General features: G+C 60.2%; 2 protein-coding genes across 3 annotated transcripts; one reads left to right on the forward strand and one right to left on the reverse strand.

The window, feature by feature from the left end:
- The first annotated feature begins 89 nt into the window (after positions 1-89).
- SMPD2 (sphingomyelin phosphodiesterase 2) lies at positions 90-4,794 on the forward strand. The gene is made up of 11 exons (XM_083878461.1): positions 90-148; positions 1,309-1,394; positions 1,831-1,927; positions 2,016-2,092; positions 2,363-2,456; positions 2,545-2,634; positions 2,978-3,060; positions 3,259-3,391; positions 3,463-3,567; positions 3,646-3,802; positions 4,065-4,794. Exons 2-11 carry the CDS (start codon positions 1,345-1,347, stop codon positions 4,406-4,408), a joined length of 1,230 nt encoding a protein of 409 aa, XP_083734587.1. The 5' UTR covers positions 90-148; positions 1,309-1,344; the 3' UTR covers positions 4,409-4,794.
- A 572-nt stretch (positions 4,795-5,366) lies between these two features.
- MICAL1 (microtubule associated monooxygenase, calponin and LIM domain containing 1) lies at positions 5,367-13,571 on the reverse strand. 2 transcript variants are annotated; one of them, XM_083878459.1, is made up of 25 exons: positions 13,456-13,571; positions 13,100-13,378; positions 12,208-12,415; positions 12,015-12,122; positions 11,736-11,834; positions 11,501-11,656; positions 11,215-11,315; positions 10,702-10,959; positions 10,186-10,301; positions 9,977-10,103; positions 9,628-9,700; positions 9,098-9,248; positions 8,837-9,024; positions 8,620-8,729; positions 8,486-8,536; positions 8,324-8,389; positions 7,819-7,993; positions 7,637-7,719; positions 7,071-7,527; positions 6,864-6,952; positions 6,614-6,712; positions 6,397-6,490; positions 6,220-6,319; positions 6,048-6,121; positions 5,367-5,942 (listed from the first exon to the last, which is right to left on the reverse strand). In XM_083878459.1, the coding sequence occupies exons 2-25, from the start codon at positions 13,358-13,360 to the stop codon at positions 5,812-5,814; spliced, it is 3,375 nt and encodes a 1,124-aa protein (XP_083734585.1). In that variant the 5' UTR covers positions 13,361-13,378; positions 13,456-13,571; the 3' UTR covers positions 5,367-5,811. The 2 variants fall into 2 exon arrangements, with proteins under 2 accessions (XP_083734585.1, XP_083734586.1); XM_083878460.1 differs by lacking the exon at positions 8,324-8,389.
- Positions 13,572-14,477: the final 906 nt, after the last annotated feature.

Consider the following 14,477-nt stretch of genomic DNA (forward strand, 5'->3'; position numbering starts at 1 on the left):
CCATCACACCCCGGCCCCGGCTCCCTCCACCCCTCCTGGCCCCATTCACCCCCCCTGCCCCGGCCCCGGGCCTGCCCCTTCCGCCGCGCTCCGCTGCCTGTCGGGACGCGTAGTTCCCGCGGCTCCCGCCGCTCCCGGCCCGCTGCAGGTCCGCTCTCGGCCCCGCCGCTCGCTCCGCGCCCGCTGCTCCCGGCCCCGCTCCGCCTGTTGCTGCTCTGCCGGTCCCTGTAACTCCGCTCCTCCCGCGGCTCCGATATTCCCATCGCTCCGCTCCTCCGCTTGCCCCGGCTCTCCCCATAGCCCCGCTCCCCCCATAGCTCCGATCCTCCCATTGCTCCGCTTGTTCCGCTGCCGGCCCCACTCCTCCTGCAGCTCTGCTCTTCCTGCAGCTCCGCTCCTCCCATTGCCCCGCTTGTCCCGCTCCTCCTGCAGCTCCGATGCTCCTGTTTCCCCGCTCCCCTGTTCCCTCGCTCTCCTATTTCCCCCCTCTCCTATTTCTCTGCTCTCCTGTTTCCCCGCTCTCCTGTTTCCCCTCTCTGTTTCCCCTCTCTCCTGTATCCCCGCTCCCCCTCTTGTCCCGTTCCCGTCCCCGCTCCACCTGTTGCCGCCGTCCCGCTCCTGTCCCCGCCGCATCCCTCGGGGACCGTCCCTGGGGGGGTTCAGGCTCTGAGAGAAGCCGCCGGCATTAATTAGCGCGGCTCAGGACCGGGATGAGCCGCTGGGTAATCCCGCCGGGACAGGCAGAGCTCTGCTGCCCGCACCGGCATCCTGGAGCTCCGGGGTTGTTGTTTTTAGCTTCTAAAGCGGAACTGGACGGTCTCGTGGGGTCAGGCGTGGGAGAAGCGGAGCTGGCGGGGCGCTGGGGCTGCTCCGGAGCTGTTGGTTCCGCAGGGATTTAGGGTACCGAAAAGGATCCCGAGTGGGGAGGTGTCTGACGGTGTCCCATGGCCGTGCCTCGCAGCTCCACTTTGAAACCAGGGTGAAAATCCATCCTGGGACACAACGCACTGCCAGGCAGAGGGGGTGACCCCTCTGTAGCCCATCCCTGGCCCGCCGGTGTCCCCAGCCATGGATGTGGGGTCACAGGGGTGGTTTGGGTACATGGATCCCCGTGCGGGGGCAGTTTAGTGTGGTCCTCACGTGCAGGAAAGGAGGGGAAAGTCCTGGAGTACCCCGAGCACTCTTCCTTCCTTCCTTCCTGCCCTTTGCCTTGGCTCAGCCCTTCCGCCTTCCCAGCCTGGCCCCTTGGCTCTGTCCTGCAGCCTGCCCCGGCTCCTGGGGGCTGTCACTCCAATCCGCTCCCTGCAGGTGTCCCCTCTGCCCGGCGCTGCCCGCAAAGCCCCGATGGAGGGAGAGCCCACCCTGCGCCTCCGAGTCTTCGATCTCAACTGCTGGTGAGTCCAGACTGCGCCAGGTCCGTGCCAGGCTGTGGGTGGAGATGGGGGCACCACACTGGGAGAGGGGTCCCTCCTTGGGGTTACCTTCATGGCCGCTTCGTTTTGGGGTCCATCACTCTCCCAGCCCCAGACGGTTCATGAGATGCTTGGCTGATGGATGCTGGATACAGCATCCTGTACCCTCTGTGCTTGTCAGCCCCAGAAGAAACCCCCATTTGCACCCCAAGCAAGGATGAGCTGCCTCAGTTCTGTCCCCAAACAGCCTCCCTGCATATCCCTCTTGTCCCCATGTCCTTGCATGGCTCTTTCCCCTTCCCATCTTTCCCACCTGCGTCCTGCAGGTACTGAAACCCTTGTTTTGGGTCACAATGGGCCCCAACAGTCCCCATCACGCTGTCCCCACCAGGCTTTGAGTGTCACCCCTCTCTGGCAGGGCCATCCGCTACCTGAGCAAGCGGCGGCAGGAGCGGGTCCGGCTCATCGGGGACACGCTGTGCCAGGAGGGCTTTGACCTGGTGCTGCTCCAGGAGGTGAGGGCACTTTGTGAGCCAAGTGCATTCCCATCCCCAGCCTGGGAGATAAGCGTGGCTGTTCTCAGCCTATCCCACTGTTCTCCAGGTGTGGAGCGAGCAGGACTACAGTGACCTGAAGGTGAAACTATCAAGCTGTTACCCCTTCTCCCATTACTTCCGCAGGTGAGGAAAGCAAGGTCAGCCCCCTCGAGGCTGTCTGTGGGGCAGTGCCAGGGATGTGCCATGTCTTTGGGGTTTAGCACTTGCAGAACCTGCTGCAAGTGCTTTAGGTCACCATCGCTGTGGGAGACCCCATGCCTGGGCAGTGGGATGCTCACAGGAAGATGCATATACTGGGATTCAGGAATATGGGGAGGCCTCCTGGCTCAGGGCTAGGGGGAGGCAGATTTTTTGGGAACCACATCCCCTCACTGTGCTTTTTCCCTCCCACAGTGGGGTGATTGGCAGCGGCCTCTGTGTCTTCTCCAGGTTCCCCATCCTGGACACACTCCTCTACCAGTACTCATTGAATGGGTACCCCTACATGGTAAGTGGGGTGGGGGGCCCATGGCATCATGGTGTCCGTCCCCAGAGAGCCTCAGTAGCCCTGACCTGCTCTTCTTCCCTTTGGGCAGCTCCAGCACGGGGACTGGTTTTGTGGCAAGTCTGTCGGTCTCGTCATTATGAAGATCTCAGGGATCATCTTCAATGTCTACATCACCCATGTGAGCATCCCAGGGAAGAACCCAGCATGGGGGAACAATGGGGAGGAGGGGAATGAGTGGCCATACCCCTCTTTTACTGTCCCCTTGATTTAACCACTGCTATCCACCCTCTGCCCTGGACTATGCACTGATTTAATAAAATATTGCTCAGGGCAGGAACAAGGACACATAACCTGCTTGTGCATTGGGGTGAACATCCCAGGCTCTCCCCAGTGGGGGTGACATAAAGACAGAGGTGTTGGCAGGGACTGTGTGGAGGGGTTGGATGGGTTTGCAGGGACACTGGGAGCAGGACAGGTGTGGTGTGGGAGTCACAGCCCCTTTATTTTCCCTCTCTCTCCAGCTGCACGCCGAGTACTGCCGAGACAAGGACTCCTACCTGCCCCACCGCCTGGTGCAGGCCTGGGAGCTGGCACAGTTCATCCGGTGAGGAGCTACAGGGTGTCCCCCTGCTGGTCCCCAGGACGTGTGTGGTCACCCCTGCCCCTGGGGCTTGCACTGCAGAGAGCTCCCATTTGCACCAGTCCCAGTCAGGAATGAGGTGGAGGAGCACTGGGCAGGTCCCAGTCACTCCATTCTGGTGCCAGGCAGGGCAGGGAAGGACAGTCACCCCTGTACCCACAGACACACTTCAAAGGCAGCAGACGTGGTGCTGCTGGGAGGGGACCTGAACATGCACCCTGAAGATGTGGGCATCCGGCTGCTGTGTGGCTGGACGGGGCTGCAGGACGCCTTTGTTGAGGCCACGGACATTAAGGTGAGCTGAGGGGCTGAATGGGGTCCCAGGGCACACCAAGAGCCCCCGACCCACCCAGGCTCTTGTCTCAGGGCTGTAAGAACGGCTGCACCCTTGTCCCTGGCAACTGCTTCACTGACAAGTCAGAGCTGCTGCCCTTCCCACTGGGCATCCGCATTGACTACATCCTCTACAAGGTAACGGGGAGGGTTTGCCCACCAGCTGTGAGTGGTGAGGGTGAGGCCCTGGTGTGACCCCCTTGTCCCCTCACCCAGGCTATCTCCAGCTTCACAGTGAAGTGTGAAGAGCTGAAGACCACCATGGGGCCAGCCCCAGGCACGGACATCCCCTTCTCAGACCATGAAGCTGTGATGGCAACACTGCACATCCAGAGGCAGGGACAGCCTGTGGGTGCTACCCTTGGCACAGGTGGTAAGTCAGGGCCTGCTGCCAGCATCCAGTGTGTGCTGGGGAGGCTGGTGGATGGACTGGTGGAGTTGGATGGAGTTCCATGGGGATGTTTCCCCTTGTGGAGGGCTGCAGAGCAGTGGGGATGGGGAGAAGGGTATTGGGGTGCTATGGTGGAGTATAGGGATGGTATGAGGAGTTGTGGAGAAGGGTATTAGGGTGGTATGGTGGGGTATAGGGGTGGTATATGGGGGTCCCACCCTGCTGAGCGCCCCTGTCCCTGCAGACCCAGCACTGGCAGACGTGGTGACAGAGGCACGGACGGAGGTGGGCGTGGGGCTGCGGGCGGCGCAGAGGCAGCGCTACTCCTCGGGCAGGATGGCCGTGCTGGCCCTGCTGCTGCTGCTGCTCCAGGCCGTGGCTGCACTGGGCACACTGGCTGGACTGGGTGCAGATCAGCCCTTCCCCAAGCTCTCCTTCTGCCTGCTGGCCTTCCTCGCCCTCGGCGTCCTCGTCCTCGCCACCGGTCTCCACCTGTTTCACACCATGGAGGTGAAGATGCTGCATGGCACTGAGGACCAGATGTGGATGGCGCTGAGGGCCCTGCAGGAGCGTCCCAGTGAAGGCTGAGCTGAGGCTGTGGGTGTCCCACAATGTCCCCTTGGCCCCACCATCTCCCCTTTTTTAATCCTTGTTTTTAGCTGACTTCAGATTTTAGGCAAGCAGCACTGCAGCCAATGCAGTAGTGCAGGTTTGACAGCTGCCTCTGGGTGAAATTGAGATTTTTGGGGTAGATTTATTGCACTGACCCCTGTGAGAACCACAACGGAGGCAGGTTTTTATTGCTGTCTTTTTAAATACACCCTTTTGTACACGGAAGGACCCACTGACCTGGCTGGAAGGCTTGAGATGCTGAAGCTCCCCTTGCCTGGGGTGGCCTCAAAGTTTACACTGGTGGCTGTTCTGGCAACCAGTCCTGACTCTGATGGAAAATAAAGGCGGTATTTTAACCTTTGGCACTGGGTCAGGAGGGCTTTATTTGAAGGGAGCGGGTTTGCAGAAGGATTGTAGGGCAAGTACAAACACAGGGAGGGCTGGAGGAGGTGCTGAGGGGAACGGCAGGATGAGGGCTGAGCACAAGGTGGTTGTTGCCAAGAGAAGAATCTACACCTGAGACCCCCATCCTGACACATCTGGGGCTGCCATGAGCACCATTTGGCTACAGAGGCCACCTTGCAACAGCCAGGGATTCCAGGGGTGTCTGAGGTCTGTGCAAAGGCCAGTGTGGCATTGCCAAGCAGAAGAAATCTCAAAGGGGCAAGGAGGGCACAGCCACTGGTGTCCCTTGTCCTCGGTGTTAGAGAGTTGGTGCTGAGCACAATTCCCTTAGGAGCTACTGGAAAAAAAGGCCTTCCCTGGCCCACAGGGCTCATGGTAGAGTTCTGACCCTGGTTTCCTGCAGCAGTTGGGGACAGCATGGACGTGGTATCCAAAAGCAGTGGTGCAGAGCAGCTGGATCAGCCTAGTCTGTCATTGGCTCCAGCCTGTACAGCCAGATGTCCTTTGAGATGGATAGTCCAGGCTGGGATGGATGCCCTCAGCTGGGAAGGATGCCCAAGGGGGGCTTTGAGGAACCATTCCTGAAGATGCTCCTGCATATAATGGCATCTGCCCTGTGCCAGTCACCTCCTTGCTGCTGGGAGCCACCACAGCCCCCTTTGGCAGTCCCCTGCGAGTCTTGTTTTCCAGCAAGCACAAGGCAAAGGCAATCCAGCCACGCACAGGAATGCCCTCTCAGCACCCCAAAGCTGAGTGCTTCTTGATGTCTCCTCGTGGGCATCCACCAGCGGGTCTGGCCCCTCCGTGACAGACTTTGGCAAGCAGGGAGCTGGATTTGCTGCAGCAGCTGCTGGCGCCTGCGGGCAACTGGGGCATTGCCACCTCCAGAGGTAGCTCAGAGTGATGCTCAGCCCAGGACTCACACACACACACACTCTGCTTGTGGCCCGGGGAGGATCCAGGGGCTGTGCAGATCAAGCCTGCAGCTCACTGAGCCGCTTCTCCTCCTGAAGCTGGATGAGGACGTTCCGCTTATTCACCACCTCCACCAGCTGCTTCAGGATCTCCTGCTCAGCCTTCTCATCCTCAAGTGTCTTCAGGGTATCTGTGGGTGCAGGGAGCCAGAGTAGAGCTTGGGAAGGCCACAAGCCCATACCTGCTCCCTGCACCATGCAAAGGGATCCTCTCCATGGCATGTGCCGACACTCACCCTCCTTGTTCATGTAACTCCGGAGCTTCTCGTCAAGCTGACACTGCTGCTCCTCCAGCTTCAGTTCCTGCACCCTGTGGGGAGAAAAAGGGTGTGGTGGATACTGGGTTGGCAGGGGATTGGGGTGAGCTGAGCCCCCCACATCGACCAGGGAGCATCCCCCAAGCCTTACGCGATCATGAGGTCGGACTCCTCGCTCATCAGATTGTTCTTCTTCTGGACCAGGTACAGCAGCTGGTTTGTCCACTGTGTGTGCTGGTCAGCTGGGCTCTCTGCAGGACAGGGGAATGGTGAGTGGGGTGCAGACCCCCATTGCAGGGTCACGGTGCCCTGTCTACCCTGGCCTTACCATTCTCCTCCCGGAGTAACTTCTCCAGCTTGATGCCCTGCTGCTCCAGTTCCCGGAACTTCACCTCGATCTCCTCCAGCCGTCTCTGGATGGCCTGTAAGAGAGGGCAGCACTCACCTGCAGGCCAGCACCTGCCAGCATGTGGCCACCAGCAGCAGGACAGAGGGGACAGGGTACAGTGCCATGCTGGGGACCTGGCTCTCCCCTGTGGGGTTACCTGGGCTTTGCAGAACCTCTTCATCTGGGACTCCCTGGCCCGGCGAGCCAATGTGCGCTTCCAGGTGGGGTATTTCTCCTCTTCCCTGGGCTCTGGGTACTGTGAAAGGACAGTGGCACAGGCAGGGGTCAGTCCCTGCACCAGGCACCTCCTGCCTTGGCAGCCACAGCTGAGCCAGACCCAATGCCACTGTGAGAGGAGCAAGAGCCCGATACCACCTGTACTCCCATCACTTGGGGAAAATCCTCACCAACTCTTTCATGATGCCAAGGCCTGTGCCTTCCTCCTCCTCTTTCTCCTCCTCCTCTTCCTCCTCCTCACTGTCACTCTCCTCCAAATCTGCCCAAGAAAAGAGCTGTTTCAGGCTGGTTCCTCATGAGCAAGATGTAGGATACAACAGGGTCCTAGAGGGACTGAGAGCTCTGCTTTTATGCAGACTCCAGTTTGTACCATCTACCTTTCTCAATGTCAATTTTCTCCTCCTCCTCCTCCTTCCAGGCGCCTTGTCCCTGCCTCAGGGCAGGGAGGACCTCAGGTGCTGCTGGGAGCCGCAGACGAGCTGGCTTCAGTGGAGGCTCGGGCTCTGCTTCACTGGTGAGGTTCAGTGTGGACAGATTGAGCTTCTCCAGTGGTGTAAGGACAATCTTCCTCCTGCGCCCAGTCTCCTCACCCTCCTCTGCTGTCCCTTGGAGCTCCACTCTGGGAACCTCCTCTTCCCTCACATCCCCCCCAGGCTGTGCCAGCAGCTTCTGCTCCTCTGTGTCACCAGCATCTGCAGTGTCCTCAACTTTCCCAGGCTCTTCCCCTGCCTGTGGGGCTGCTGGAGTGGGCTGAACTGGCCTGGGTGTCCACTCCATGGAGGACACACGTGGGCTTCCAGCATCTGAGGGTGGGTGGGCAGCAGCATCAGCATCCTACAGCAGGGCCAGAGCAAAGGGGTGATGCAGCACAGGGCCACACCCAACCATGTCCCCCTACATTTTGCCTTTCCTCCATCACCTACAGGCATTTAGGGTGATTTACCCCATCAAGCAGCGCTGAAGCCTCATCCCGGGGCAGGTCCATGCTGGGTGGATTGGGGTAGTGCAGCGAGCAGTAAAAATTACCTGGGTAGAGGAGAGGAGGGGGGCAAACTCATGTGACAACCTGCAAGGTGGAGAAGAAGCCATGCCCCAAGCATTCCCCATCCCCAAAAGCCTCCTCACCATCCTCCTCGTCAAAGGCGTAGTCGCCCAGGCGCAGGGTGGCCCCGCAGCGCCGGCACTGGAAGCAGCCGCGGTGGAAGAAGCGTCCCTCGGCGCTGGCTCGCTCCAGGATGTAGACACGGCGCCCACAGAAGTAGCAGGCGTCACTGTTCTCCCCTGTCCTCTCCCTCGGTGGCTGCGGGGGGACAGGACAGGCTGGGGTGGCACCGGGGGCTTGGCACCCACCCTGGCCCGTGGCTGTGCCCGCAGCCATGGGGGCACAGGGCAGGGCTTTGCCCCTCTCGCAGCGCTGGGTTTGTTCAGGATGGGTGAGGGAGTGGCAACTCTTGGCTCCGGAAAACCAGTTGGGTCAGGAAACAAGCAGGGAGGAGCTGGGAATATGTGGGCGTTCGCTTGTGCAGCACTGGTCCCAGCCCTTGGCTTGGCCCTGCCAGGCGCTGGTGCCCCCCTGGTGCCCACCTGCCCTGAGCTGGACTGTCCATTCCAAGGTGACACAAGGACCAACCTGCCCTGGGTCCATCACGATGGTTTGCGGCGGCTCCGGAGTGTCTCCATCCAGCCCCGTGTCCAGCTACAAGTGACCCAAGGGGAGGGTCAGCCCCCCACTCTCCCCCCAGGACAGCTGCACCACAGCAGAGCCCCTTTGGGGCACCTGGGGCAGACCCACCTCAGCGTCCCTGCGGCTCCTCTTGGCCTCAGTGTCCTTCTGGGCAGTGTCCTGCAAATCCAAAGGGGGTGGTTAGGGTGGGGAGTGGGACAGGGTTTTGGTGTGTCATGAGGGTCTGTGTGGGGGTCCCTCACCTGGGCACGTTTGTGTGCCAGGTTCCGGCTCTTCTGCAGCTTGCTGAGGAAGAGGATGGCCCCTCGTGTGCCAGGGGGAGACAGTGTTGACCTCTCGCTGACCTCCACCTCTGCACAGAACATGGTCACTTTGGTGGGACCCACCCAACCAAGAGGAGAGCACCCAGCCAGGCGCAGTGTGCCTCAGGATGGGAAAAATCCCCCCAAAATCTCACACCTGAAGAGGTCCTGAAAACTTGATAGAAGTGGCTGAGGTAGGTGATGAGGTCCAGGTGGTCAGGCCCTGTCATGGTGGCCATCTCAGCACTGGAGAGGACAGGCTGGATGCCCAGCTCCTGCTCTGCTATGTCCAGCATAGTCTGGTGGGTCCGAACGGCATCCCGGGGGTCCACAGAGTCAAAGTCCCTGTGGGGAGACGTGGCTGCCATCAGGGTGGGCTCTGCAGGGTGGAGGGTTCCAGGGGCTCCCAGGCACTTACACCAGGTCCGGGCGGAAGTGGTGGATGAGGGCGCAGAGGGCCAAGCCACTGGTCCAGGAGGTGCTGAAGTTGGTCACAGCCACGCCAGGGTATCCAGCCGTGCTGGCCTGGCACCAGCTCAGCAGCTCTTCATAGACAGCTCCAGGGGCTGCTGGGGAGGCAGAGACAGGGGACACCCCCTCAGTCTACCTCCTGCCTCAGCATCCGTGCTTTAACAGGGAAGGGATCCCACGGGAGCAACCTGAGACACCTCCTGTCCCTGCACAACCATCCCAGCAAGTCTCAATAAATATGTTAAAGCATCTGTCAATATTTCATGGCTCAGAATCAATGCAGGCTGCAGGGGCACAGCCTCCTCCCCAGAAGGCAGCAGGGGGGCTGTGTCCCCCACGTGGGCCACAAGCAAAGGGGATAGAAATCATTGGTGTCACCACAACAGCCTGCTGGGCACAGGCCAAGGAGCAAGAAATAAGGATGGGGAGGAAAATCAGGGCTGCTGGAAGGAATGGGGCAGGACTGGTTGCTCCTACCCATGCTGAGCCGGTTGTCGCTCTTCCTCTTGTGGTCCACCTCCACCATGCCCACGAGATAGAGGTCCTTGACCTGCCAATGAGGACATGCCAGTGGTGGGTCACCACCTGTACAGAGCCAATGACACCCCGCAGGGAGCTGGCCCTGGCAAGAGGGACACCTGGACACCCCCACACAACTCTCCAGAACCCTCCACCATCCACAGTGGGCAATGCACTCAGTGTCCTGGGGACTAATAGCTTCAGTCTCACACCCTCTGGGGACAGGGGACTGGGTAAATGAGTGTCACCCTGACAGCCAGGGAGGCTGGGCTGGCTGGCTGTCCCATGGCAGCAGCTGCCCAGGTACCTGGTTGGTTTTGATGGCCTGCAGGTTGATGTTGGGGTAGCGCGTGGCCGGGTCGATGCTGTACTGACTGATGTTCTTGTTGGTGTTGTCTGGGGATGTCTGCGAAAGGTGCTGGTAGATGCTCTCCCTGGGTGCAAGGGACAGGGCTGGCATCACTGCTACCATCCTTAGATGCTCCAGAGCCAGCCCAGAGGGATGGGGACCCTCACCTTTCGGCCAGCACCTCCAGCGGGGGTGTCCCAGCCGCCCACCGCCGCACCATCCACGCTGCATCAAAGGCGGCGAGGAAGCCCCTGGCCACCCCGGTGCCCAGTGGCCAGAAGGGCTGCAAAGGGAAAGGCAGAGCTGGAATTGGAGTTGCATGGCTGGTCGGGGCAGCTGGGAGGAGGCTGGGAACTGCCAGGCTTGGCCGGCGATGAAAGAGGGAGCGGCGGCAGGACGCGCACGGAGAGGATGGATGGCCGTCTCCTCCCCGGCCAGCACAGCTGAGTCTGAGGAGGGGCTGGGCTGCTCCTCCATCATGAATCAACCCCAGATTTCCAGTGGGGCTGGAGAAAGGGATAACCTCCCCAAAACATGCCACTACTGGGAGCCTGCCCAAAGATGGGGCGCACTGGGCAATTGGGGTGAGAAGCACTTAGGGAGGGGAAATACATTGCAACCAATGCATCTTGCAGGGAGAGGGAAATGGGGGCATGAGGTGGTGCTGCAGGGGAAACTCTCACCTCCACCAAGCAGTCGCCCACCAGCCCCAGGAGCAGACGGCTCCCGTTGTGCTCCCGCACCAGCGCCGCGTTCTCCGAGCACGTCATGCAGGTGAAGTCAAACATGTCAACATCCGGCAGGTCCCGATGGTTGAGGGCAAACTCCAGCTCGGGCAGGCAGTAGTTGGTGGAGAAGTTGGCAGCTTCTTTGGCGTAGCTAAGGAGGGCGTCCCGGTTCACGTTCTCTGGGGACAGGAGGCTCTCGATGTCTGCTTTGTCCTATGGGGATGGGGTGAAGCTGACTGGGATGTGGGAGGTGATGTTTGTCCCTCAGCCTGGGAGCACCCAGCTCTAGGGTGCAGCTGTGCCACTGCACTCTCAGCACCCTGGAAGTATTTTTCCTGTGGCACAGGCAATGGCTGCTGCAGCTCCTACCACCCCAGGGGTGTGCAGTCAAACCAGCATCCATAATTTGCATCCCACATTCAAGGCTTTCAGCTGCAAGATGCCAGGGACAGATCCTGCCCTTCTCACCTGGAGGATGACCCCCTTCTTGAGCAGGCTCTGCTTCTTGGCCGTCATGACAAAATAGTGAGTGTCATCCTTGTAGTACACGATGTTTTCCAGGTCAATGCCTGGTGACAGGAAAGGATCTGAGCCAGAGCCACAGGGTGCCCCAGCACTGGGCTCAGACACCAAATGTCCCCTGCAATGTCACCATTACTGATGACATCCTGGGGCTGAGCCTCCAGCTCCCTCAGGAGGGGGCAGGAGCCCCCAGTGCCCCATATGCAGGGGTTAGGACTAGGGGACCACTGACCTGTTTTGTTGTAGAGGTTCTGGAAGAACTTTTGGTTGTAGATTCGGGCCACACCGCTGATCTCAGCCACCTCCACCTCAGCCCGGCTGTGGCGGTTGATGAAGTTGGTGGTGATGCCAATGGCCAACTTGCCACGTGTCTCCTTCCGCTTGAACCCTGCAGGAGGGGAGAGCTGTGAGCCCCCACCCAGCCCCACATATTGGCCCTGGGGACAATATGGGACACCTGTCGTCACCTTCAGGGACAAATTTGCCACCTCCAGCTGAGATGAGGACGTCGAACTCATACTGGGTGAGGGGAGAGGAACTGGGCTGCAGCACAGCCTGCCAACCACCTGCAGGGAGAGGGGTGGTCATGAATTTGCTGGTCCTCAGGGAGCAGGGAAAGGGTTGCATCCCATTCCCCTCAAAAAGGTATGCCCTGGGCTAGCAGAGGGATTGGAGGGCTCAGAGTGGCCACGCACAGCCCAGTCCTTGTCCCCAGGAATGCCACCCACCCTGCAGAGATACCGTACCTGCCTTGCCCGTGGGGGCAACAAGGCCCTCAAACCGCACATTGATGTGCACCTCCACCCCCAGGAGCAAAGCCACCTTCAGCAGGATCAGCTGCAGCTGTCGGATACCTGGGACAGGAGAGAGGTACTCAGGGCTGCACCCCTGAGCCCCTGAACTCCCCACTCCCCAGAGCCTGGTCCCCCTAAAACTCACTGATGTGGTCCAGCGTGCCAGTGCAGAAGCGCCCGTAGAACTTTTTGGCGCCCAGCGCCCGCAGGTCGTGGATGGTGAAGGGCCAGAGGTGCAGGACGTTGTTGCGGGAGAAGGAGTCGCGTTTCTCCAGCAGCACCACACGGGCACCCAGCAGGGCCAGCTCGATGGCTGCCCGCAGCCCGCAGGGGCCAGCGCCCACTACCAGGCACTGCCACGGCACAGAACGGGCACAGAAATGAGTGGGCAGCCCCAGAGCAGCGTTTGGGTGAACCCCACAACACCCCCAAAGGCAGCCCCTCCCTGCCTGCTGGGTCAAGATCTGGCCCTCCTCAATATTCCCCCTTTTCTGCCTGATTCTCCCTGCAAAGTGGGGTGTCCCCCACCCCCTGAGCCTTGCCATCACACAGGGCAATGGCAGCAATTAAAGCATTGGATGAGATAAAGTGCAGGTCTGCTGTAGCCCTGACATGGTTTCGGTTTCTTGACAGCTTCTGCACAGGGCTGGGTCAATGGGGCACAGCAGTCAGGACAAAAGCCATCATCTGTGGGACAGGAACAGATGTCTCCAAGGGGACATCCTACTTGGGATGCTCCTGTCTCCCAGAAAAGAATTGGCACTTCCCTCAGCCCTGCCATGGGATGTCCCCAGTGAGAGGCAGCTGGGAGGAGGAAGGACGCTGCTGGCTGGGTGGCACTGAGGTGGCATCATGCCATGGGGAACTGAGCAGTGCTAATTAACATCCTGTCCCATTAAACTCCATCAACCTCCCGCCTGGCACATCCTGCATCCTCCTGGGATGAGAGCCAGAGTGTCCCAAGGGATGTTCTCACCCTGGACACAAGGACACGGGGCAGGGAGGGACCCAAACCCCTCACCCCACATCACGGGTACCTTGGTGCCAGCACAGGCTGTGCCCTGGTCGTAGTCCTTGTGTCCAGCTTTCTTATCCAGCTTGCTCCACAGGGCCTTGGCATTCCAGTAGTTGAGGGCAGCCTTGAGGCCGTGGTAGAGCTGTAGCCCAGTGCCCTGCAGCCCCAGCTGCTGGCACAGCTCCACGAAGCAGCCCAGCACCTCCCGGCACTCCCCGGCACGCAGGAACCTCTCAAAGATGGCATGGGCCGGGTTGCCCGGCTCGTCGGCCGGCACACTCATCCCGTGTCACCCAAAAGCCTGGCAGAGGGACAGCAGAGGTCAGCAGGGAGGGAACCCTCCTGGATCCCCACTCCCAGATACATCCCATACCAGACCTGCTGTCTCAGTTCCAGGTTTCCCAGCTGCAGGTGCTGTTGGGTGGTGATGGCACTGTCAAAGTTGGCACACGTCGTGGCAGCAGCTGGTGGAACTGTCCCCGGATGCTGCACCCAGAGAGCCACGGTGTCACCCTGCCACTGCACCCAGAGGGCCACGGGTGTCACCCTGCCACGGTGGCGTCAGGGGAGGGGATGGGGAAGGCTGTGGCAGCTTCCTCCATGCAGCGGGTACCTGCAACAGCCAAGAGCAGAGCCGGTTGTTTTGGAGCAAAGATACCGCTTCCTTCCTCTGCAGATTGGCCTCACTAGGGGGGGATGGGAGGGAGCTCCTGGCTTTAGGAGTCTCAGCCACAGCTGCTGCAAAAACCAGTAACACCAGCCCTGGGGCCAGAGGGAGCGGGGTGGGATCCATCCTGCCAGCCTGGCCTCTGCAGCTGGAGTGGGGCGACCTTTTCCCCCAGCTCCCCTTCGGCCATTCCTGGAACGGGTGGAAGATTAGCACAGAGGAAGCACCGGTGAGGAAATCAAATAAAAGTCAAATCACCCTACAAACAGCCCTACCATACCACGGAAGCCGTAGGAGAAGGGGTGCAGTGCATTTCCCCATAGCATCCCAAAACCCCTGCCCCGGCATCTCCCAGGGGACCAGCTCTCCTTGCATCTGTCTCCCACTCCCATCACTGCCCGCAACACCAGCCTGTGCCCTCTGTCTTGCCATCCGGAGCAAGAAGAGCTAAGTTTTGCCTTTTCCAGCCACTATCGCCGAGCCCCGGGGCTGGGAAAGGCTCGGGAAGACGAGAGTTCCCACCTTTGACCCCCCCGCTCTTTGCCCTCCCGCTCCTGGGTGTTATCGCAGGCACGTGGCAGCACCCGGAAGGTGGGCCAAGGATGCCGAGAATAAACTAGGCTGCTCTCAGGAGGAGGGGGATGGGGGTGTGCGGAGAAAAGAGTTACTTAAGCGCTTAAATTTTGGCTGGAAGGACTGAGTTCTAGCTGGATTTCAAGTTCAGTCTCACTCA

Source organism: Zosterops lateralis (genome assembly GCF_965231275.1).
Source record: "Zosterops lateralis genome assembly, chromosome: 26".
NCBI lineage: Eukaryota > Metazoa > Chordata > Aves > Passeriformes > Zosteropidae > Zosterops > Zosterops lateralis.